We start from the raw sequence: 23,775 nt of genomic DNA, 5'->3' as shown, positions 1-23,775 counted from the left end.
GAGTGCAGTGGTGCAATCTCGGCTCACTGCCATCCCCGTCCCTCTGGTTCAAAGCAATTCTCGTGCCTCAGCCTCCCAAGAAGCTGGGATTACAGGCATGTGCCACGAGGCCCGGCCAATTTTTGTATTTTTAGTAGAGATGGGGTTTCACCATGTTGGCCAGGCTGGTCTCGAACTCCTGGTCTCAAGTAATCTGCCTGCCTCGGCCTCCCAAAGCATGGGGATTACAGGCATGACCCATTGAGCTGGCCTGCATGGCTCCACTTATATGTGGGTTTTCTTCTGCCTTTGCCACCCCTGAGATAACAAGACAAACATCTCCTCTTCCTCTTCCTCCTCAGCCTCCTCAATGTGAAGATGACAGGGATGAAGGCCTTTATGATGATACACTTCCACTTAATAAATAGTAAATATATTTTCTGTTCCTTAGAATTTTTTAAATAACATTTTCTTTTCTCTAGCTTACTTTATTATAAGAATACAGTACAGAATACATATACAAAATATGTGTTAATAGACTGTTTATATTATTGGTAAGGCTTCTGGCCAACATTAGGCTATTAGTAGTTAAGTTTTTAAGACGTCAAAAGTTATACGTGGATTTTCTACTGTGCAAGGGTTGTTGTCCCTAACCCCTAGTTGTTCAAGGGTCAGCTGCAATGTATGTGAATGCATCTCATACTTTACTAGGCACAGACAGTTTGATTCATCTATTTCTAGACTTACGCAACCCAGAAATGTTCAAGTTCTCAGAAATGCTCAGCAACTAAATTCCATTTAAGTTCTACTACTAAAAATCTACAAATCTATAAAGTATATAAATGTTGGGAGAGTATGTATGGCTTAGAAAAAGAGAAAAGAATATGACTTACAGAAATATATGTATTTCTTTTATATATATGTTAGAAAAACCCAGCATAAATAAAAAATATGATCTGGTATTTGCTAGAGATAGAATCAATTAAAATATATTTCAAGTGTACTTTATCATTATTTATATAAACTTAAAATTTTCTAGCAAGTCATATTATGTAAAACAATCACATGTATTTTTAAATAAATTCACAAAAGGATAAGGTTCTCCCATTAAAATTGTCCTAAATACTTACAGTTCTTTAAGGTTGGAGAGTGTCCTAATTGCAGTGGGGAATTCATCAAGGTTATTGTAATTTAAATCTCTGAAAATGAGTACATAGTATTTTCAGTTTTTTATTTAAAACTTCATATATACTCTATTTACAAGGAAAGTTAACATGCTATTCCAAGGAACCCATATGCCTAATGGAAGTTCTCATTGCTTTTCTTTATGGAAAGAGATTTTCTTGGCTTGCTGCCTACCAACATTCTATAAGTATCTGCGTTAAAATGGTCATTTGACTAATAATGAGAAATTTGAGAGTCAGGACTCAATGGCACTGGGGCGTCTAAAAAAGAAAGGGAGTGTGCAGGAGTATTAACTTCTAAGTAGGAGAGATGTCTCTTTGGCCAGGTGTTGATGGCTAGCTGATGGAGCGCTTCAACTGAACCGGGCTCACTAATTGGCCAGCGTGAATTTGCATTCCTCAGGGCTCCTGGATCACATCCCTTTTCTTGTTCCCTCCTTCACTCCCTTGTGACATGAAATCTTGCGGGGCTGCTTTGTCCTTGGCTTTCACAGGGTTCCCACATCCCTCCTAGCCTGAAGTCCAGGACGAACCTTGCTTCTGGAGAGGTTTATGTGAGACAGGGTACTCTCAGAAAGGACATTTGGTTTAGAATTTCTTCAAGGAGTCACAAATAATTCAGAAATAGGATGTTTTCCTTGATCTGTGCAGCAAAGCTCTATGTTATCCCTCAAGGCCAGAGATGAAGTGGTCAAATTATCTCAAATCATTAGTTTCTGTATCTGTTATAGCACAATTGGCTTTTCAATTTCATTACTCACAAGTGCTTTACGGACTTACTCTACCTTATATCTAGATCTTCGTATGAAAAAGTAATTGCCTCCTGGTCTCTGGGAATGGCAGATTTCCCAGACGACGCAGAAAAACCTTTCAGTCAGGCAATCAGATGTGGTTAGATCGTCCTCTGTGGAGAATTGCTATTTAATTTAAAGAGAGAGATAATTTGACTGAGTTAAACATGAATCAAGGTTCCTACTTGTCTGGCACAAACCATCCTTAAGCTATACTGCAGGCAGGAAATGCATGTCTTTTATAGACATAAATTTTCTTCCTGTTTGTAAATCTCTCCAGATGCTCTGTTTTGATTAAACAAGGATTGGACCCTTATAAATTACTTGGATTTCTAGTAGGGAAAGGAAGAGGCTGGGAATAACCAAATTGCTTATCCTCTGTAGCCCTGGGCAAGGTAGGGGAAGGGGAGACAATAAGACTCACATGAACTTTTCCCTGACATGTTTTGCTCTATGTTATTTACATGCAATCCTGGGTCCTTACCCCAAACATTGAGGAAAAAAAAAAAAAAGACTATTTATGGAAATACCCATCAAAGCCCATCTTGTTTTTCATTCCTGTTATTGTTCAAAAGGGCTGGAAGGTGATTTCCATTGCCGAGATTTCTGAGCCCAGCCCTGTGTAGATAAGAGTTCTAATTTTTCCTAGCAGCTGATGGGAACTGCTCGTCTATGCCATTAAGTTGACATAAAGGTCCTGCCTGGACAAGTCCATCTTTGCCACCTAAGAAGAAACACAGGGTGACTTAAATAACCCTGGAAAGAGCTGTTAGTGCTCACAGGCTAGAAGAATACCAACAACACAGGGTCCCTCAGGAAATTAGTAACCCAGATCTGGTTAGAAGCTAAATCGATCATGAACAAATTCCTAAGCTCTGTGTGCAAATGAACAGTGGGCCCCAAGGGCACAGGAGAAGTGGTCTTTGGTCTTTTCCTTTTGCAGTTCTGGTCAGAGCCAGCATTGCAGATTCAGTGACCTGTGTGGTTTATTGCATTTGAGCATTAAAAATGTGAGGGTAGGGATGGTGACATGGCCGCAACTACCCTCCTCTCCCAGCACACTCAGGACCCTCCCTGCCTATCACCTCAGTCTCATCACACCTTTCTCAACAGGGCAATGAAGAGCAGCTCCTCCCCCGGGAAAAGCCTGGGGCCCTGGTCTGGCCCACAAGAACCTCTACCTTGGCTCTGTGAGAGTGTCTAGGATGTGGTCCGCTGGCTTGACTCTATTTTTACTATAGGTACCAATTAAGAACTGAACTTTTGACTTGTTCTTTGGAAGTAGTATATAGTAGCAAACATGGATTTCAGAATCAGACTAGAGGAGGAAGCAAATCTCAGTTCTGCTACTGACTAGATATGTAATAACTTTACCTCACTAGAGCCTAAAACGGGATAGTAATATCTGCTCTCATAGGAGGGCTGTAAGAAGTAATTAAAACAATGTATGCCAAATGCTCAGTGCAATATTTGATTATAGATATATTCAATAAATAGTAGCTACTATCACTTTTCACTCTTTTTTCTTTTTTTGAGACAAGGTCTTGCTCTGTCACCCAGGTTGGAGTGCAGTGGCATGATCACAGCTCACTGCAGCCTCAAATTCCTGGGCTCAAGCGATCCTCCCGCATTGGCCTCCCAAGTGTTAGGATTACAGGCATGAGGCACCACGCCCAGTCCCTTTTTCATCTTTTGAATTGCTTTAGCATGAGCCGTCACTGTTTCCTAAAGAGATGCTTGTTCGTCTGAGATTGAAGATGCAGGCATTGGCCTGGCCTGCATCCTCTCATTCAGCAGGGAGTACCAGACTCATGAACAGTGAGCCTGAGTGATCCTTGACAGAGACTACATGTTTCTAAGCAAATAGTCACTGCTTAGTAGAGAACATCTCATTTAATTTATAATGATTCTACTAATTTATCACTCTCATTAGATTAAAATAAAATCCCAGTTTTATTGTTTAGCTCTGTGGGGGCTGTGTGTGTAAGATAATGCCACTATAAATATCTGTTGAAAGCTTAGGCAATTAACCAAACCAAACAAAGTCTGGCTTTAAGGCTATTTTGATTCTTTCAGAATATTCATGAAAATACTGAAAAACGGAAAACAAATAAAAGGTCAACTCACAAAGTCTCTAGGCTGTGGAGCCCATCAAAGCATTTCTTTCCCAGGGAGTGGATTCTATTGTTATGGAGATGTCTGCAGTAGAACATTACAGATAGTTAGGAAGGCACACTGCACAGAGCACACTTAACATTTTGATAGCTTAAATCCAAAGAAACATATACTGAAGAATGCACTAATTATAAGAAGCCAACGTAAAAAATGGCTATATGCTGCATTCACTCATACCACAGATGATTCTATACCATAGACTTTAAAAGACAGTCACAGTTTTTTACCTTTTAGCTTTGGGACATCAGGGTGTGTATAATAATATGAGCAACATAATTGCTATAAGTAAGTTTGGGTTTCAAGGCTGTTTTTTTTTTTTTTAATTTTTAAGTTCAGGGATGCATGTGCAGGTTTGTTATGTAGGTAAACTTGTGTCATGGGGGTCTATTGTAAAGATTATTTCATCACCCATGTATTAAGCCTAGTACCCATTAGTTACTTTCCTGTTCTTCTCCCTCCTCCCACCCTCCACCCTCTGATAGGCCCCAGTGTGTTTTGTTCCCCTCTGTGTGTCCATGTGTGCTCCCATCATTTAACTCCCACTTCTAAGTGAGAACATTCAGTATTTGGTTTTCTGTTCCTGTGTTAGTTTGCTAAGGGTAATGGCCTCCATCCATGTTCCTGCAAAGGACATGATCTTGTTCTTTTTTATGGCTGCATAGTATTCCATGGTGTATATGTACCACATTTTCTTTATCCAGTCTATCATTGATGGGCACTTCAGCTGATTCCACATCTTTGCTATTGTGAATAGGGCTGCAGTGAACATACACATGCATGTGTTTTTATAATAGAATGATTTCTATTCCTTTGGGTATGTACCCAGTAATGAGATTGCTGGGTCAAATGGTAGTTCTGTCTTTAGGTCTTTGAGGAGTTGCCACACTGTCTTCCACAATGGTTGGACTAATTTACATTCTCAAGGCATATTTGTAAGCACAGTTTGTTCAGCATGGCTTTGGGATATAGGATGTTAAGCAGAGATACTGACCATCATTGACACCTGGAGGATAGATGTAGCAAGCACATTTTCTAATAAAACTGAAGGCCTATAATGGCTACCTTCCCAGGGCGGGGGCACAGGTCAACAGGAAACAACGATTTCAGTCACAGGCAATGGTAATCAGATTTTTCTGCTGCCCAAGGAGATTAGTTATTTTGACACAGTATTAGTGTATATAATTATCATCTTTGGCTCAATTGGTAAGTCAGTTAGGTGAGAGCCAGTGAGAACAGCTGTGCACAACTGAAAACTGGAGCAACTCTCAAAAGGATTTGAGAAAATGGGCTTAAGGAGGATAGGGTGAAAAAGTACAGCTGGATCTGTATAAATCCATTTCCTCTAGTGGAGGAAAAGAAATTAAAGCACATACCCAGCTTCTGGTGGGTCAGTAGCATCATCTTTATATGTGAAATTCAGTGTAGAAATTTTTTAGTATCACAAAAAATTCTTTTCCTTCCATACTAAGATTTTTTTTTCTAATAAATAAATTTTGGTTTTAGGTGAGATTGATGTAATATTCATTGAGGATCTTCTACATGCAGCATATGAAGAAGGAGATTGAGGGGAACCTAAAAAGATAAACAAGATATTGGCCAGCCCTCAAAGGAGTCTATACTACAGTGCAAGGGACAGACATGTCATCAAGTGGAATGATTGAAGGAAGCGGTGGGCCAGTGGGTGGACATGAAGCAAAGAGAGAAATAGTGAGAAGAAGCCTTCCTCGCTGATTGGTTATTATATTATACATGTGGGGGTCATATTGCTACATTTTTAAAGAAGACTGATTATTTTTCAAACTATTACTTGTTTGAGAATCATTTTTGATTTACTAAAATAACGAAATCTAGACATATGGTGGGAAAAAGCTGTGCAAATGCATAACATGCTGTCAATTAAACCACCTTTGCAAAAATACAACAGTGAGAAAAATATGACTGAAAGAGATCTGACCTAACCGACTCCATCTTGCCTTTAACCTCCAAGCTGCCCTTGTCTATTCCTGGGCATAGGCTGAACTAATTTTGGGAGGAATTTAGTTTATAGCTGATCTTGAAACAAAATGATAACAGTCTCTTTCTGAAACAAACTCCCTCCTTGCCTTGGGACCAGGCTGCCTTTGTAGAAGTAACAAATTAGCCACAGATTAGAAATTATGGTTTAGGAGTCAGGCAGCCAGAGGCCACAAGAGTCCTAACCTCCCCAGTTGCTCCTATAGATAACATCGCTATTGTAAAACATAAGATTGGTGTTCAAGATATTTTTCAGACCATGCATTCTGATAGATCAGCTGGAACCACCCAGATAGGTAAACTGGCCCTTGTGGTTTTAAGGCCCTCACCCAGGACTGACTCAGAGCAAGAGGACAACTTCAACCCCTTATGATTTCATCCCTGACCCAACAAATCAGCATTCCCCATTCCCCAGCTCCCTGCTAGCCAAACTATCTTTAAAAAACTCTTGCCTCTGAATTTTCAGGGAGGCTGATTTGAGTAATAATAAAACCCTAGTCTTCCATTGAGCTGGCTGTATGTGTGTTAAACTATTTTTTCTTTTTTTTTTTTGAGACAGAGTCTCACTCTCTTCCCCAGGCTGGAGTGCAGTGGCACAATCTTGGTTCACTGCAACCTCGGCCACCTGGATTCAATTGATCCTCCGGCCTCAGCCTCCCTAGTAGCTGGGATTACAAGCGTGTGCCACCACGCCCAGCTAATTTTTGTACTTTTAGTAGAGATGGGGTTTCACCATGTTGGCCAGGCTGGCCTTGAACTCCTGACCTCAAGTGATCCACCCGCCTTAGCCTCAAAAAGTGCTGGGATTACAGGTATGAGACACTGTGCCGGCCTTGTGTGTTACTCTTTATTGCAATTCTCTTGTCTTAATAAATCGGCTCTATTTGGGCAGTGGGCAAAAAGAACTCATTGAGCAGTTACATCATTTGTTCCCACTTCTCTTTCCTTGGTAAAGGTTCAAAACGTTCTTATTAGATAATAAGAAGAGCATCTTTCAATTTGACCTGAATTATCAATTATTTTTAAAAATAAGAATGTTTAACTTGGGTTACTGTACTAACGGTACAGTGCGGTGACTCCTTGTGCACTATACAATGGGCTCCTCTAAGGCAGAGGTCATACTTCATTATCTTTGTATGCCCTGCTGTGCTTGGCATCTAGCAGGTACTTGATAAGTATTGTTTAAGTCATTTACACAATTGGAGCATTTATAAGTCATTTTGGGGAGGGGCTCAGGAGGTTTTCCTCCCTTAAAATGTCCCCATTTAAGCTTTGAAGAGCCAGCATTTTAAGGCCAAGGTCTTCCAGTGACATTAGAAACTGTTAAAAGAGAGCAAAATCAATAAAACTTACAGAACTACCAAGCTGGAGAGGTTTCCAAAGGCATAGTCTGGTATGTGGTGTATTTTGTTCAGGGCCAAGGTCATGGCTTGCAATGCCGATAAACTTCTAAAAGCCTGGACGGGGATTTCTGTTAACGCATTGTCATCCAGCCACAGGTGCCTCAGGGAATGCAGGCCACTGAAACAGCTTGGGGGCACATAGCTGATGTGGTTAGCATCCAGACGCCTGTGGAAGAAAGAAAGCAAGAATGGAAAAGAGAGCAAAGCCCAAGCAGAAGGTCAACTTTGCAGGAAAACCCTCCCCATGCATGATGAACAAGAGTGGAACAGGGCCTGGGGTCCCCGAGAGCCCTGATATCTGGAGCATTTTCCTTTCCAGATGATCTCTCCTCATTCATGTGTAGACTGTTGCTTCCTAGGTCCTTGGGCTCTAAAATTCCATGGTGCTGTAATTCTCTTCCAGGCTTGTAGGTAATGTTCTTTCATGGATGGAAGTGGCCTCCCCTGAGGTATGGAGTTTCAGTGTGATGATCTTTTAGTTTCTTTCTGACAGTAGCATAGAGATACCCTTTTTCTCCTCCCACTCTAAGCCAAAGGAATGTTTTTGCTTTCCCTGTTTTGAACATACTAAACACACTAGTCTAATAAGTTGTTCAGTAAGCTCTGGGAAAAGATTATTTCATTTCAGTATTTGAAGGAACTGTGTAATTTTTTTTTTTTTTTGGAGATGAAGTCTCTCGCTCTTGTCGCCCAGGCTGGAGTGCAATGGCGCCATCTCGGCTCGCTGCAACCTCCACCTCCCGGGTTCAAGCAATTTTCCTGCTTCAGTCTCTCGAGTAGCTGGGATTACAGGCATCTGCCACCACACCTGGCTAATTTTTGCATTTTTAGTAGAGACGGGGTTTCACCATGTTGGCCAGGTTGGTCTCGAACTCCTGACCTCATGCGATCCGCCCACCTCGGCCTCCCAAAGTGCTGGGATTACAGGTGTGAGCCACTGCACCCGGCCGAGTAATTTTTTTTTAATTTTTAATTTTTAATTTTACTTTAAGTTCTGGGATACATGTGCAGAACGTGCAGGTTTGTTACGTAGGTATACATGTGCCATGGTGGTTTGTTGCACCCATCAACACATCATCTAGGTTTTAAGCCCCATATGCATGTGTGTGACATTCCCCTCTCTGTGTCCACGTGTTCTCACTGGAACTGAGTACATTTTTAAAGACTGTTAGAGACACGCCTCAGGGAAAACAGAGAAGGGGCCCCATCCTTTTTCTTAGGACAGCACTGAAAGGCCTGAAAACTGCTGGCTTTCTTGCTTATCCTAACCATTTGTGTGAAGCAGATGTTTGTTTTTCTGACATTTTAAATGAATAATAAAATTAACAACTTTCCAGCTTTTGCTTCCTTTTCCCACACTCCATTTTTATCTGTTTTAAAATGGGGAAATACATCTAAAAATAAGTCTGGTTAATGAGCTGTTGCTACCTCAAAGCCAGCAGAGGGAGTGCAATACATTTATTTTGCCCCAATCCAACATAAACAGTGGCTATAATCTGAAGGTCCTAACTTTTCATATGGAAGTGACAAAACTCACATCCTTTGCAATTTTCTGTAAGATGCATGAATACTAGAACCACCATCACTCAAACTATGCTTCCAACAGCGCTCACTTGTTTTTTTTCCCAATCTGTTTTTAAGACCCACAGATTTGCATTTTCAAAGGTAGGATTAAAAAAAAGAAGAAGAGTTGTATTTTAGTGGTCCATGTATTAGGAAGGATTAGAAAATCAGAAGTGGATTTCGAAAAATGTTTTCGGAAACATTTAAGACTAAACAGATGCAGGAAGCACACCAGGATCACAAAACAATCTCCTGCAAACCAAAATTAAACAATTTAGAAATGAAATTCTTTGTTGGGAGGAAGCTCATTTCTATAGAAAGCAGCTTCCTCACTTTTGGCCACGATGCCACTTCAATCATCTGATTCCTACTTCTATGGACTGAATGGGAAGGAACAAGCGATGCCTCAAAGGCCCTCCCTGGGCCACGTTTTGATAATAGCTGAGATAAGGTCACTTGGAGCAAATTTTAAGAGTTGGGTGTCATAGCCCATTTACAATTAAATTTCCAATAGAACAACTATCATTGTTGGCAACAGAAACACAGCTTTCAAACATCTTAAGGTTTTGTCAACAAATGGAGCCACAAATGTTTAGAAAACTCAACACTATCTCTCTTTCCTTTCTGTAGCAACAATGTGCTTGGCTTATGCTCAAATAAGGTATAATTTCATCAGGAGATAAAGAGGTGATTGCTTTTGTTTGACTAGAAGTAAAGCACACATGTAAACTCTCCTTAACTATTGCACTGATTAAAGGATAGAGACTTAATAATACGAGCTTCTATGTTTTTGTTGATATGTTGACTGATCATTGCCAGTCGTTTATGCATTGAAAGTATGAGTGGTGGCTGGGCCCGGTGGCTCACACCTGTAATCCCAGCACTTTCAAAAGCTGAGGGGGGGCAGATCACCTGAGGTCAGGAGTTCCAGACCAGCCTGGCCAACATGGCGAAACCCCATTTCTATCAAAAATACAAAAACAATTAGCCGGGTGTGGTGACACACACCTGTAGTCCCAGCTACTTGGGAGGCTGAGGCAGGAGAATCGCTTGAACCCAGGAGGCAGAGGCTGCAGTGAGCTGAGATCATGCCACTGCACTCCAGCCTGGCCAACAGATTGAGACCCTGTCTTTAAAAAAAAAAAAAGAAAGTATAAGCGGTTTCTAAAAGTCTTGCGCTGGGCACAGTGGTTCATGCCTGTAATCCCAGAACTTAGAGAGGCTGAGGTCAGGAGTTCAAGACCAGCCTGGCCAACATGGTGAAACCCCATCTCTACTAAAAATACAAAAATTAGGTGGGTGTGGTGGTGCATGCCTGTAATCCCAGCTACTTGGGAGGCTGAGGCACGAGAATTGCTTGAAGCCAGGAGGTGGAGGTTGCAGTGAGCCAAGATCTTGCCACTGTATTCCAGCCTGGGCAACAGAAAATAAAAAAAAAATAAAAAAATAAAAGTCTTGAAAATGAGAAAACTTAAAGTTCATTGCAAACACTGGGATGCATTTATGGAAAAGGCTCTTTCAGCATGAAGTCATAGGATTGTCTTCTTTGGTATTTTATGCTGCTACCAAAGTTTCTGCTGTATCTTGAAGTGACCCAGGTATCAGTTCCCAATGTTAATATAGCCATTTCTCTGGACAAATATCTTTTATGAATCATGTTTCTTTTCCCCCCAGAAAAAAGGATGTAATCTGGCTTCCACACTATTATCTTATACCAATTTGCTATCTGAAATGAAATGAGTAAGACAGGAGAATTCTTCAGAGATTGAACACTCTAAACACTAATATTCCCAGATTTAATGCTCAACAGCACAGACCTTCAGATGTCCCGAGTGAAGCATTAACACATTTCTCTACTAAACAGTTTCTTCATATAAGAAGCTCTCAATAAATGATACTCCTTCTAAATGCAGTGTTTTAGAGTTCATATCCACCTGGCCTCAGTGGTCTAAACCTAATTCAGGTATATTGTTCACACTCAAAGGCATTATCTGATTTAATTTCCTCCTCCAGCTTTGTTAAGGAATAATTGACAAATAAAAATTGCATATATTTATGGTGTACAATGTGATGTTTTGATATATGTGTATATTGTAAAATGATTAAATCAAGCTAATTGACATATCCATCACCTCACATACTTAACATTTTTTTTGTGGTGAGAACATTTAAGATCTAATCTATTAGCAATTTTCAAGTATACAATATATTATTATTAACTGTAGTCACCATGCCATACAATGGATCTTCAGAAGTTATTCATTCTGTCTAACTGAAGCTTTGTACCCCTTCTCCAACATCTCCCCACTCAACCACTCCCACTCCCAGCCCCTAGCAACCACTATTCTACACTCTGCTTCTATATCTGATTTGCTCTTAACAGAAGACCCCAAGGGTAAACAGGAGTATAGAATTAACTATCTAGTCACTCATACAGGTGGTTCTTCCAACAAGGTTAAGACTGTGGACAAAGCAGCTGACAGGGCAGAAGCTGTGTCCATTCAGTAAGTAAACAAAGAGTTCATATTATGTCAATCTGGTCTTTTCAGGCAGCTGAACATTCTCTATTCATATGCTTGAAAAATGCAATATTTTACCAGTCGGGTATAAGATAAACATCACTCTCTGGTACAAGAAGACATACACATATAAAATATGGTTCCATAATAGACTTATTGTCAGTAACAACAAAAATAACTACATTATATAGTTCTGCTTTTAAGTATTTCTTTGTTATTTCCATTTTGTGCAAGTCACAGAGGGTGTGTGTGTGTGTAGGCACCTTAGAATCCATAAATTAGTGCAGAGATTTGGAATGGGAAGTACCAGGTTCCAGCCAATTCTAGAAGCTGTATGACCTTGGCCAAATCAACAGACCTCAGCTTTCACATCCGTAAAACGGGGATAACTCCTCTCTATCTTATAGGGTTGCCTTATGATTAAGGAAATAACACAACAGGACTTTGTAAATGTAAAGTACCTTAATGATTTTAAATATTATTATATGAAGCTGGTTAACACTTTGTATTTTTGTCTTTTGACCATTGAAACCATTCAGAAAAATAAAGGTAAATTCAAATTTTGCTTAAGCAAAAGTGGCTAAAATGAGTGCTGGATTGTCAGTGAATTTCAGTTCTGAGAAATGCAGGCTATTTCTTTCAACCCTCATAATATAAATAATTTAGAGGTGCCTGCAATTAGACTTATAGAAGTCACCCTTATTTTTTCAGCCTTTACTATTATCACTATGCATGTGTATATATATCTACACACACACACACACACACACACACACAATGCAACAAGGCAAATAGTTTTGTTCCTGATACATCATTGATTATAATATCTGCATTCTGAAGGTCAAAGAAGTGGTGGCATTTTCGGAGAAAGTTTCTAGCAATGATCTTGGCATCTTGGCCATTTAAGCATCCATTGAAATTGTGACAGAGGCAGCCCCAAATCTGTCTGCAGTTATGCACAGCAAAGTAAAACACTTTCAATAATGAGTGGCCTTGCCTTCATTCAGATAAAAGCTCTTAATTATGATCTTGAAATGCCATCTGAAAAGCGATCACTATATCAGAAATAGCACCCATTTTATGCTCCTTTTGGGGGGGGTCTGTTACATATAGTTTATAGTATATAGTATATATAATTTATAGGTAAAACAAAAATTTTCCCTACATCTTATGCCATCTACAGCTACCTACATGATCGGCATGTGGTAAATTGGAAAATGCACTGAATTAGGAGACTTGAGACACAGATTTAAGTCAAGATACTGTCATTTAATTCCAGGATTTGAAGGCATCTTGATATCTCTCTCTGTGGGTCAATGTTTACATGTATAAGGCAGAATAACATGTCACAGAATTGCTTTGGGAATTAAATGAGAAAATACGAATGTGTTTTGTAAACAGTAAGTATTCTACTGTTTAATAACAGGCTTTATTATTTGAGGAAAACCTTCAAATTTAGGAAGCGGTGTCATTTTTTTCCCTCTAAAAGTTTATTTTATTCTTCCTGAAGTTTCTTAACCCTTTATCATTTCACATCTGTCTAAGGGAGATTGCCATTTTCTTGCCATATGGGCTGGTGGTTCTCTATTTACCATACATTCTTTAATCTATGTTCAGCAGCTACACTGCATGTTTTAATTAGTATTATAGCAAAGTTTCCAACACAGAGAAAAGAGGATGCACATCTTCTCTGTTAGGCCAGCAATAGAATAGTTGGTGTCCAAAAGGCTAAAATGGCTGAGGAAAAATATTACAACACCTGGTGCAGGAACAGAGTTTTTATTAAGTATGAGTCTTTGCAATGTTACTTAGAGGGCTACAACTGATGAGGAAGGGTCATGGCATGAGTTTTGGGTGTGTGTTGAAATCACTCCTTCTCTGGAGGGAGGGCTTGAGGTTGAAGACTCCACAATTACCGAAGACGCTCTGCTGCTCAAGCTGCTTGTCCAAGGGGACTGTCTCTTATGGTCCCATTGGTTGCCTCTCCCACCACTGGACCTGGTCAAAACCATCAAGTTCACCCTGAGGGTCCTCAATAACTTTGAGTATCCAAAGTAAGTGGAGTCTGGATGACATCACTCCCAGGTTTCTGGGCTACCTGCCTGTAAGAAATGACTCATCCTCTCCCAGCAGTCTTCAAGGTTTGCATGAAAGTGTTTCTCTGAAATGGGGGTGTTGTAGGCTTTCTGACCGGAGGCCCTCATAATACATGTGCTGTAGAAAGGTCACTCTAATAGCAGTGTGTAGGAGGGCCTAGTGGGAAAGTACATGACGAAGAGTGTTGCAGTGATCAGGGTGAGAAAGATGAGTGCCTGAAGGTAGTGTGAAAATGGTGAGGAAGGGCCTACTATGAGAGATGTTAAATATGTGGGCCTGGCAGAACTTGGTGACTCCCCAGTTGTGGCCAGAGAGAAAGGTGAGGAAGCTATGATGATTCAGCATTCTGGCCTGGGCAACTGGATGGATGGAGGTCATGCGAGAACAGAGATGAACGTTACCCAGTATGAGGTAAAATAAAAATAAAACATAACACCATGTTCACTGTGAATGCAGTTCTGTCATATCAATGTGTTCTACGTGGCAAAGAGCTAGAAGGTAACAGGCAAACGGTTAAAATATATATATATATTTTGAGACTGAGTCTCACTCTGTCTCCCAGGCTGGAGTGCAGTGGCCCAATCTTGGCTCACTGCAACCTCCACCTCCTGGGTTCAAGCAATTCTCCTGCCTCAGCCTCCTGAGTAGCTGGTATTACAGGTGCATGCCACCACACCCAGCTATTTTTTTTGTATTTTTAGTAGAGACGGGGTTTCCCCATGTTTGCCAGGCTGGTCTTGAATTCCTGACCTAAGGTGATCTGACTGCCTCGGCCTCCCAAAGTGCTAGGCCTCAAACAATTAATCTTTTATGTTCAGGCAACCCCACCTGCCCCTGCCACCAAATAAAATAAGCTCATTTTCTTTGTGTTTAAAGTTTTCTTCCCAATATTTCTAGGTAAAAAGGGTTAATTATGCAAATTTTCTCTTTTACAAGAAACATTTTGCCAGTCTGCTCCATACTCCCTGAAAAAACTTTCCACTTATAAATGGTGTTATTGTAAAGATTAGAGAATGTATGAGATCATTATTGCTATTGTTGTTCCAGAAAATGGCCCTTTATACACATCTCGTATATGACACCTTGTCAATGTATCACACAAATTTATATCTTTGTTTAAGAATGTCTTTGATGAGCCATTAACTATAAGAAGTAAAGTGTTAGTCAAAAGATAAGCCATTGATCTTGGTTAATTCCATATCTGAGATGACTGTAATAATGTCAATGATTAACATGGATGACTTGGAGGGAAAAAAAAAAAAGCCAAAAGTGTGAAGAATGTTGCAGCTGCATAATACAGTTTATAGGGATTCTTATAATAAACAGAGTTATGAAGCAATGCATTTTTATGACTGATATTGCTATTTTATATTTGGATAAGCATTTTATTTATTTTTTCTTTTTGAGACAGGGTCTCACTCTGTCACTCATGACAGAGTGCAGTGGCAGGATCTCAGCTCACTGCAACCTCTGCTCCTGGGTTCAAGTGATTCTTCCACCTCAGCCTCCCCAGCAGAGCAGCTGGGACCACAGGTGTACACCACCATGCCCAGCTAATTTTTTGTGTTTTTTGGTAGAGACAGGGTTTTACCATGCTGGCCAGGTTGGTCTCAAACTCCTGATCTCAAGTGATCCTCCCGCCTTGGCCTCTGAAAGTGTTAGGACTACAGGGGTGAGCCACTGTGCCCGGCTGGATGAGCATTATAAAAAGATTTATTTTTATTTTTATTTTTTTACTTTTGTAGAGATGGGGTCTTGCCATGTTGCCTAGGCTGGTCTTGAACTCCTGGGCTCAAGCAATCCTCCTGCCTCGGCTTCCCAAAGTGCTGGGTTTACAGGTGTGAGCCACGGCTCCTGGCCTGGATGAGCATTTAAAAAAAATAAGTTTTAAAGAAGTGATCAACCCTCTTAAACAGTACATTGTACATTTTGTGAGACCACTTTGAACAAGTCATGACAGCCAAAAAACCACAGCAATTTAGTTCATTTATAAATTTTAAGAAATAAAAGCATTCTTGATTAGTATTTTACTTTTTCAATAAAGTGAAAATCGTGTAGTTCTGTATCTGCATATATTAGAGTTTAACAAAGTACATACATTTTTTTGTTGTGATAAAATTTTACTGCATTGAAATTTTATTGCCCTGGAATCAGTGGATCATTGGAGCTAAATCTGTCACAGAACTATTATAATACTATCGGGCTATTATTTAATCTATATGTACTCTTACGGCTTGAATCCATATTGATTTATATTAATTCTTTGCAATAACACCAGGGTCACTTTTGTTGTGGTGGTGGTTGTTTTTTTTAATATTTATGGAGACCATAATGTGTGATTCCAAATTAATATCCAGGGAGATATTAAGCCTATCTAGGAAGATATTAAATCACATGATTGCTTATATGGGAAATTTGTGCTTTTGTCTTTCTAATGACCATCTTATTTACTGGTAAACAATGTGGCCAGTAGGAATAAAAATTATTGCTTTAGACTAACCTCTGAAATGGTTAACAAAAAAAAAAAAAAAAAAAGAAGAAGAAAAAGAAAAAGACAAAGAAAAAAAAAAAGAATTTCCCCCTTCCCCCTCTCCAGGTTGGGGAGCGATAAAGTCTGCAGGTTCATTGAAGTGCAGTAATTTAGAGACTAATCAGCTGTCTTGACTAGCAGCCAGATGAAGTGTCTAAAGGAACCAAACCTCTGTCTCTCTGGCGTCTTTGAGGAGTGCAAGACTCCAATAAGGAATATATTTTAAAGTCAAATCACATTAAAAGTTGCTTGGTGAGCTCAGAGATCACCACTTCTGTGAATACGGTAGCAAGGAGATGATCTACAGCCAATGTAATGTGAGCAATAACTTCTTCAGTTTTATTTTTCTTCATAGAAAACAAAGACACTTTTTCTATCAGGGACAATATTAGTCTTCCAGGTACCACCAGGGTTTAAAATCTAGGGGTCATTTTTGAATCTTCCATTGCCTTCCAGCCAATCATTCACTAAGTTCTTTCCGTTTATCTTCATCTCCGAGACTTTCCATTTCCACTGTCTAGTTAATTCTCTTATCTTTCACACCTGCATTACTGCAACAGCCTCTGAGCTGGTCCTTTTGCCTTTGATCTCTTATCTCTTCAATTAATCCTGTAGGCTGCTGCCAGATTAAGCTCCCTGAAGTTACACTCTAAATAATTTCCCTGTTAGAAATCTACAGTTCTTCCACATTATCATTCCTTTTAAACCCTAACTTTCCGTTCTGATATTCAAAGCTCTCTACTTACCTTATCTGGCCAAACTTTTATTTCATTTCTCTGTCCCAGTGAAGTCTCTTTTCTGGCTCTTTCCCACAGTACTTCTGGGCCTTTTGTTCATGAGCATCCCCTACCCACTGCCTATCTGAATCTCATTAACCTTCCAAGACTTAATATCATGGTTCTTTCCTGTGTCTTACTCTTGGAATGGGGAATCCTCAGTTGAGACAATGGGAAAACTAATTCTGGCAGATAGATCAACTCTAAAATCTCTGCAGGAACCACTGGGTCCAACTCCCAGCCCAGGAAAGGCACGTGGGAAAGCCAGGGTAAAGGTAAGAGTTTGGAGCCAGGGAGATGAATGAATGCAGGTTACAGTTAAACTAGGGGAGATGAACTGATCTTGAGTGACTGTCTAGCCTATGGCCCTATCAACTTGAACGTGCCCGATCTCGTCTTAGTAGCTGTCTAGATCAACACTTAAGAGTTTGAGGTTTCAGTTCAGTCCAATAAGTATGTCCTAGTGCTTTCTTTGTCCTAGCTACTCTAGCTGGTGCTGAAGATCTAGCAGTAAACCAGGGAGGCATGGTCCCAGCCACTATGGAGCATGTTTTCTAAAGGGTAGTCAGACAAATCAATCATTATAATGAAGTGTTGGGTGAAGAGGAATGCATGGTTGGGGGACCTAAACTAGATTTTACTTTTTTTTTTCTTTCAGTCCAGATCTGGATTTCAAACTACGTGACATCTCTACTTAGTTGTTCCTCCTCAAACACAAGTGCTCAAGACCAAACTCATTATCCTGGAACCACACACTCCCCAAATATGTATAGCCGTCTCCCAGTGTGTCTTGCCCAGTGACTGGCTTCAGTAAGCACGTGGCTGTATAAATCAGAAACTTAGAAATTATTCTCCACACCTCTTTCTGCTTCATTCTTCATAGCCAATTCATTACCAAACACTGGTAATTTCATCTCCTAGATATTTCTCGAATCCATCTCCCTTTCTTCATCTCCACCGTCCCCAACCTGATGAAGTTCTCCTTTCTCTCCTAGACTATTGCAATGACACAGATCTGAGTACCCCCACCTGCCAGCCTTAAAACCCTCCAACGGATTCCCATTGCTTTTACAATAAAGACTGAAATCCTTGACATGTCCCAAATATCTTTCAAGGGGTCCGGCCTCCACCTGCCTCACTAGATGTGCTCTTCTTGCACGTCTCTCCATCTCACTTCTGCTTCAGCTGCACTGACCTTCTGTTTCTTGATATACCAGGTTTCCCCCACCAATATAAGGAGTTGCACACATAGTTCCCTCTGTCTGGAATGTTCTTCTTTCTTGTCTTTGTCTAATCAACCCTTACTTTTGCATTAGCGGCAGGATGCCTTTCACTTTCTCACCTACGGTTTCCTCATCAGAAAAGTGGAGACAGTTTCCACCTCACAGGTAGTGAGGGACCAGACAACTAAATGCACAGAGAAATACTCAAAAAGGCTGACTGGCTCACGCTTTGATATTGTTGCCTTCCCTTCTTTCATTTATTTCCTTCTGTTTTGCAGCATTCCAACTTCCCTTTCTTTTTATAAACATTCACAATTATATGTCTACAGGTATAATATGTGTTTCTGTCAAGCCTTTCCTTCTTTTCATCAGTGCCCATTTTCTGCAGAGGATTCTCTGAGGGAGGTAAGATAATGTGGTGGTGAAATGGGCAGATTCTGGAATCTGGTGGCAAACCAGGGTTCTTATCCCAGACTCACCTCTAGCCTGACTCTGTTACAAATCATGTGACCTTGGGAAGATCAGCTGACCTCTCTGCACTCTTTGCTTCCTCAGTACTAAGGAGGGAATAATCTCAGCACCTACTTCATGAGGTTTCTGTGAGGATAAAGCATGATGATGCAAGTAAAACTGTTTAATAAATATGGGAGGCTGCTGCTTTGATAACCATGGAAGTGCATTCAATTCCACATTCTGATTTTGTCTTTGCAATATTCCCATTCTCTGCTGTTTTCCTTATGTGTCTTTTCACAACTGATCACAGACCCTGTTTATCCTGAAAAGGCAGAAAGACTGTGCCTCACTTACATGGCTGTCATCTCTGTAGCCAAGAGTTCAATCCACTTTCCAAAGTTAACCTTCATTTTACATCACAAGCTTTAAAAAAATTTATTTTACTTCTCATTCCATAACACCCATGTTCTCTTTATTTCTCTGATATGACTGCCATGCATGCAATTTATCACAGGACTGGCAGGTAACCTGATATAAGAATCTTTCATGCATGGCTATTGCATAAAGTATTCACTTTTCCCTCCTTATATGATTCTGCGGAAAATGCTCCAATTTTAGCTCTCTCTTCTTGTAAACATTATGTAGAAGGAGCTTTTCCTGTTAAAATAATTATCCCCAATGTTTAAATTGGAGACGAGTCCACGCAAAACTTTTCCTCCTCATAAGAATTCACTGGGTGCTGATCTGCACATGGTTCCATGAAGTGAACGCTTCACTGTGCAATAGACAAATGCTTTGGCCTCTACAACTTCTAAGTTCACCTCCATCCCAATACGTACTTAATATCCTGGCACTTTTGTGAAGAAAGAAAAACAAACTAAAGTCACGGTTCATTTTTATTGTATAGGCTTGTGATTTCTGTTTCTGGAGACTATTTTAGTGGAAGGAATGTCACCAATACTAAAACCACTGTTTTTTAAACCCCTTTGATCCTTTAATCTTATTCTTTTGGCAACCTCATCTTCTTTCTTTTGGTCTGCTTACACTTCCTTGTCTTCTGTTACTTCCTTCCCATTCTATATCCCATGTCTGAAGCCCAGTAGCCTCCTGGATATTAATGGGAGAAAACTGCTCCTGGTTCTAGGCTTGTCTTATCTCCCGCTCAGCACTGTGAGCCCCATGTCTTCCTCCTCACCCATTCCTCTCACTTATTTTCTCTCTCTTTTTTGACTACCGTAAGGAAAAGACTACCATGCAGAGTCTGATGAAGTTATTGACATTTTATAGCGTCCAGGGGTGGGTTCTATAGCCCTGAAGATGATATCATAATAAGATGTATGGTCAGCTGGTGTGCCGGGCAGGAATTATACATTATTCTTGGGTTTTAAAATATAGTCATATTCTGAAGATGAATATTAATTAATTGGAGAATAGAGACAATAATAAAGATATGTTTAATTCTTCTTTCATTTTCTATTTACCAACCTATTACCTTTGCAATTATGCAAATTCCACAGTTAGCTTCACTTGTGCACACTTGGAATAAAAACCAACAGGCATTAAATAGTACTCAGGTTATCTGGACAAACATGAATATGCAACTCTCTTTGGTCATCTTGAACTTCACTAGTGACAGTGAGTTGCTTAAAATTCATTAATGACAATCACAAATGAAGCAATTTTTTTTATAGATTGATTTCTTAACTATTAATATAAAAGTGTGAGGGTATGGGAGGGTTAAGTTTTGAGTTTCCATCAAATCACTGTAATCTGATTCTAGTCCTCAAATGTCTATACTGCCAAAAGTTTTTTGGTGAAATACAGCTTACTGTGAATTCTGATTACATTTCCTATTCCCTTCCAAAAAACAGAAAGGAAATTAGGTTATATTTGATTACATTACAAAAAATTTAACTGGTGTCTGGGCAGTCTTTGCCACGTCAGAAGCCAAATGTACATACTGTACAGGGGCAGGCTCCGGGCTTCTGGGCTCTGGCTTGTGGGCCTGCACTCTTATTCCTTAGCCCAGCAATTTGTTAGCATCAGAAGAGTTAAAAGAACACAAGTGGCCTGGGTACTGTGGCTCACTCCTGTAATCTCAGCACTTTGGGAGGCCAAGGCAGGCAGATTACTTGAGCTCAGGCATTCCAGACCAGCCTGGCCAACATAGTGAAACCCTGTCTCTACAAAAATACAAAAAATTAGCCAGCCGTGGTGGCAGGTACCTGTAATTCCAGCTACTTAGGAAGCTGAGGCAGAAGAATCGCTTGAACCTGGGAGGTGGAGGTTGCAGTGAGCTGAGGTCGCACCACTGTACTCCAGCCTGGGCAACAGAGTGAGACTCCATCTCAAAAAACAAAACAAAACAAAAAAACCACAAGTGTACCTATGTGTTTCCATTATGAACAAAACATCTTTTGTATATGTGGAATAAGTGGAAAATTAACATTCCTTGAAACATGAGCACAATTTGTTTCTTCCTCACAGCGATGTTACCAATTTCAATGTATCAAATTTCCTAAACTTTATTCAAGGAAGCCAAGTGTATATGGGTGGAGCAAAGAATGCAAATGATCTATGTCAGTCGTTTTCAACCATTTTTGATTTGTAGACCACTTTGTTAGTGTTATAGAACACTAACAATTTTAATTTCTCAAATGCATTTTGCCTACGAATCACCTAGGATTTTGTTAAAATGAAGATTTTTTTAAGTAAGACAGAGCTGAGACCAAGTGTTCTGCATTTCTTAGGCAGTGCTGATGCTGCTGGCCCACAGAACAAATCTGAAGAGCAGGGTGATAGAGCATGTGGCCTCTTAACTTTATCTCCCCGGGTTATCAGTGGAATGCATAGGCATGCAAGCTGTTTTCAATTAAAGGCAAACGAGACAATGCCTGACTTTTATATTTTAAGTACATTATTAGCTCATAGTAGAATGCAAAGTATGGATTTTGTTATTATTTCAGGTATTTCTTTTCTTTTTTTTCAGAGACAGGGTCTTGCTCTATTGCCCAGGCTGGAGTGCAGTGGCAGGATCATAGCTCACTGCAGCCTCAAACTCCTGGGCTCAAATGATCCTCCCACCTCAGCCTCCAGCATAGGTGGGACTACAGTCATGCACATGACGCCCAGCCAATTTTATTTATTTACTTAATTATTTTTAGAGACAGCATCTCACTACATTACTCAAGCTTGTAATTTCAGGTTTGAAAAGAGTTCAGGAGAATACTTTGCAGATCATCTGAGGGAATGCTCCAGGTCAGGTCAATAGTTTTCCTAATTTTCACTTAGGAAATACTTAACTGTGCAATTAAGCCAGTTAGAAAACACTAGTGCATGCATGAGTCCTATCCTCAGAGAGTGCAGTGGCATGATCAGGGCTCACTGTACCCTCGAATTCTTCTTGAGTTCAAGTGATCCTCCCACCTTAGCCTCACGTATAGCTGGGATTATAGGCGCAGGCCACCATGCCCAGCTAACTTTTTAATTTTTTATAGAGAGACAGGGGTCTCACTATGTTTTCCAGGCTGGTCTCAAACTCCTGGGTTCAAGTGATCCTCCCACCTCAGCCTCCCAAAATGCTGAGATTACAGGCATGAGCCACCATACCTGGCCAGAGATTCTGGTTTTAATTGTTCTAGGCTGCAGCCTAGGCTTTGGATCTTTCCAGAAGAATCTTATTTGTAGCCAGTGTTGAGAAGGCCCGCTGTAGAAGTTATTCAGTTGGTGCAAAAGTAAATGTGGTTTTTGCCATTACTCTTTATACAAGGCCAGGCATGTATAAAGACAATGAGCTCACAGCCCCTATCAAGGGTAGAGTGCTTCTTAAAGAGTGAATGTATAATCCAAGAAAAATAATAACGTGGAGAAAAATAAAGTGAATTCAAGAGAGTGAAAAGAAAAAAAGGGAAGCCATGTAGAAAAAAAGGCTAAGTGAAGATCTAAGGGTTGACTGCAGTCCAAGAAGAGATGGCAATGGAGTGGAGACTTTCCAGGCGTTAACAGTGTGGACGAGGCAGAGTCCTACTCTCATCACTACTTTATTGATATGGAAGCACAGAGGCTAATGTATGGCCTAGAAAATGAATGGAGAATGGATAAGGAATGCATGTTTGTAATGATCAGTAAACTCAAACTAATGTTTTTATTTTTAGACGTGCTTAAAGGAAGAAGGAGAAGTACAATTAAATACTTTAAAACCAGGACAACAATAGAACTTTAAAGGGGCACAATGTGCCCTAAACCTCCAAACTGGCCTGGTGTATGAATGGGTAGGGCACTCCTTTTGTTGGTACAATATGGTATCTGCAGGGTTGGTGGTTCAGCCTATGTTTATCATGCTCTTTTCTTTTTTCTTTTCTTTTCTTACTCTGGGGTCATGCTCTGTAGCTCAGGCTGGAGTGCTGTGGCATGATATAGCTCACTGTAACCTGTAACCTCAAACTCTTGGGCCCAAGTGATCCTCCTGCTTCAGCCTCCCGACTAGCTGGGACTACAGGCACATGTCACCACACCTAGCTAAGTTTTTTAATTTTTATTTTGTAGAGATGGCGGGGGTGCATCTCACTATGTTGCCCAAGCTGGTCTCAAACTCCTGGCCTCAAGTGATCCTCCCACTTTAACCTCTCAAGATATCATGCTTTTTTTTTTTTTTTTTTTTTTTTGACAACTCTTAAGTCTTGTATCAAAAATGCATAAAAAATATCAGTGAGAAAAAGTGGGACACTGGCACACATTGCCGACATTCAACACTCACACTGGTCTGTCTGTGCTCTGGACAAAGGGGCCCCTGACAAACATTGCATAACCCAGCTGATACAATCCAGTGTGAACTGGGGGCCGAGTATCTGTCTAGATCCTTTAGTTTGGATGTGGTCAGTGTCGAACCAGAAAGTTAACCCTTGACCTTTTCACAGGGAACACATATTTATAAAGTTTCAAAACGTTATTCTTTTTGCAAAACCAGAAACCAAATGTAGAGACACCTGGTGAACAGTGAATATCTAGACTGTGAGAAACTAAATCTGAACACCTTTATCAGAGAGGCACCACCAGTTCCAGTGAACAAA

The 23,775-nt window shown here is 40.2% G+C and overlaps 1 protein-coding gene across 1 annotated transcript in view; it reads right to left on the bottom strand.

Annotated features, from left to right (window-relative positions):
• Positions 1 to 23,775, bottom strand: part of LGR5 (leucine rich repeat containing G protein-coupled receptor 5) — a 145,989-nt gene that overhangs the window by 24,932 nt on the left and 97,282 nt on the right. The window contains exons 5-7 of the mRNA XM_002823516.4: positions 7,496 to 7,711; positions 4,082 to 4,153; positions 1,110 to 1,178 (exon numbers count right to left, since the gene is read on the bottom strand). Coding sequence (XP_002823562.3) covers positions 1,110 to 1,178; positions 4,082 to 4,153; positions 7,496 to 7,711 — 357 coding nt within the window. The remainder of the gene's footprint in view (positions 1 to 1,109; positions 1,179 to 4,081; positions 4,154 to 7,495; positions 7,712 to 23,775) is intronic.

Source organism: Pongo abelii, chromosome 10 (assembly GCF_028885655.2).
Source record: "Pongo abelii isolate AG06213 chromosome 10, NHGRI_mPonAbe1-v2.0_pri, whole genome shotgun sequence".
Lineage (NCBI taxonomy): Eukaryota > Metazoa > Chordata > Mammalia > Primates > Hominidae > Pongo > Pongo abelii.
Note: the sequence above shows the minus strand (reverse complement) of the source record. Positions and strands in the feature narration are given on the sequence as shown.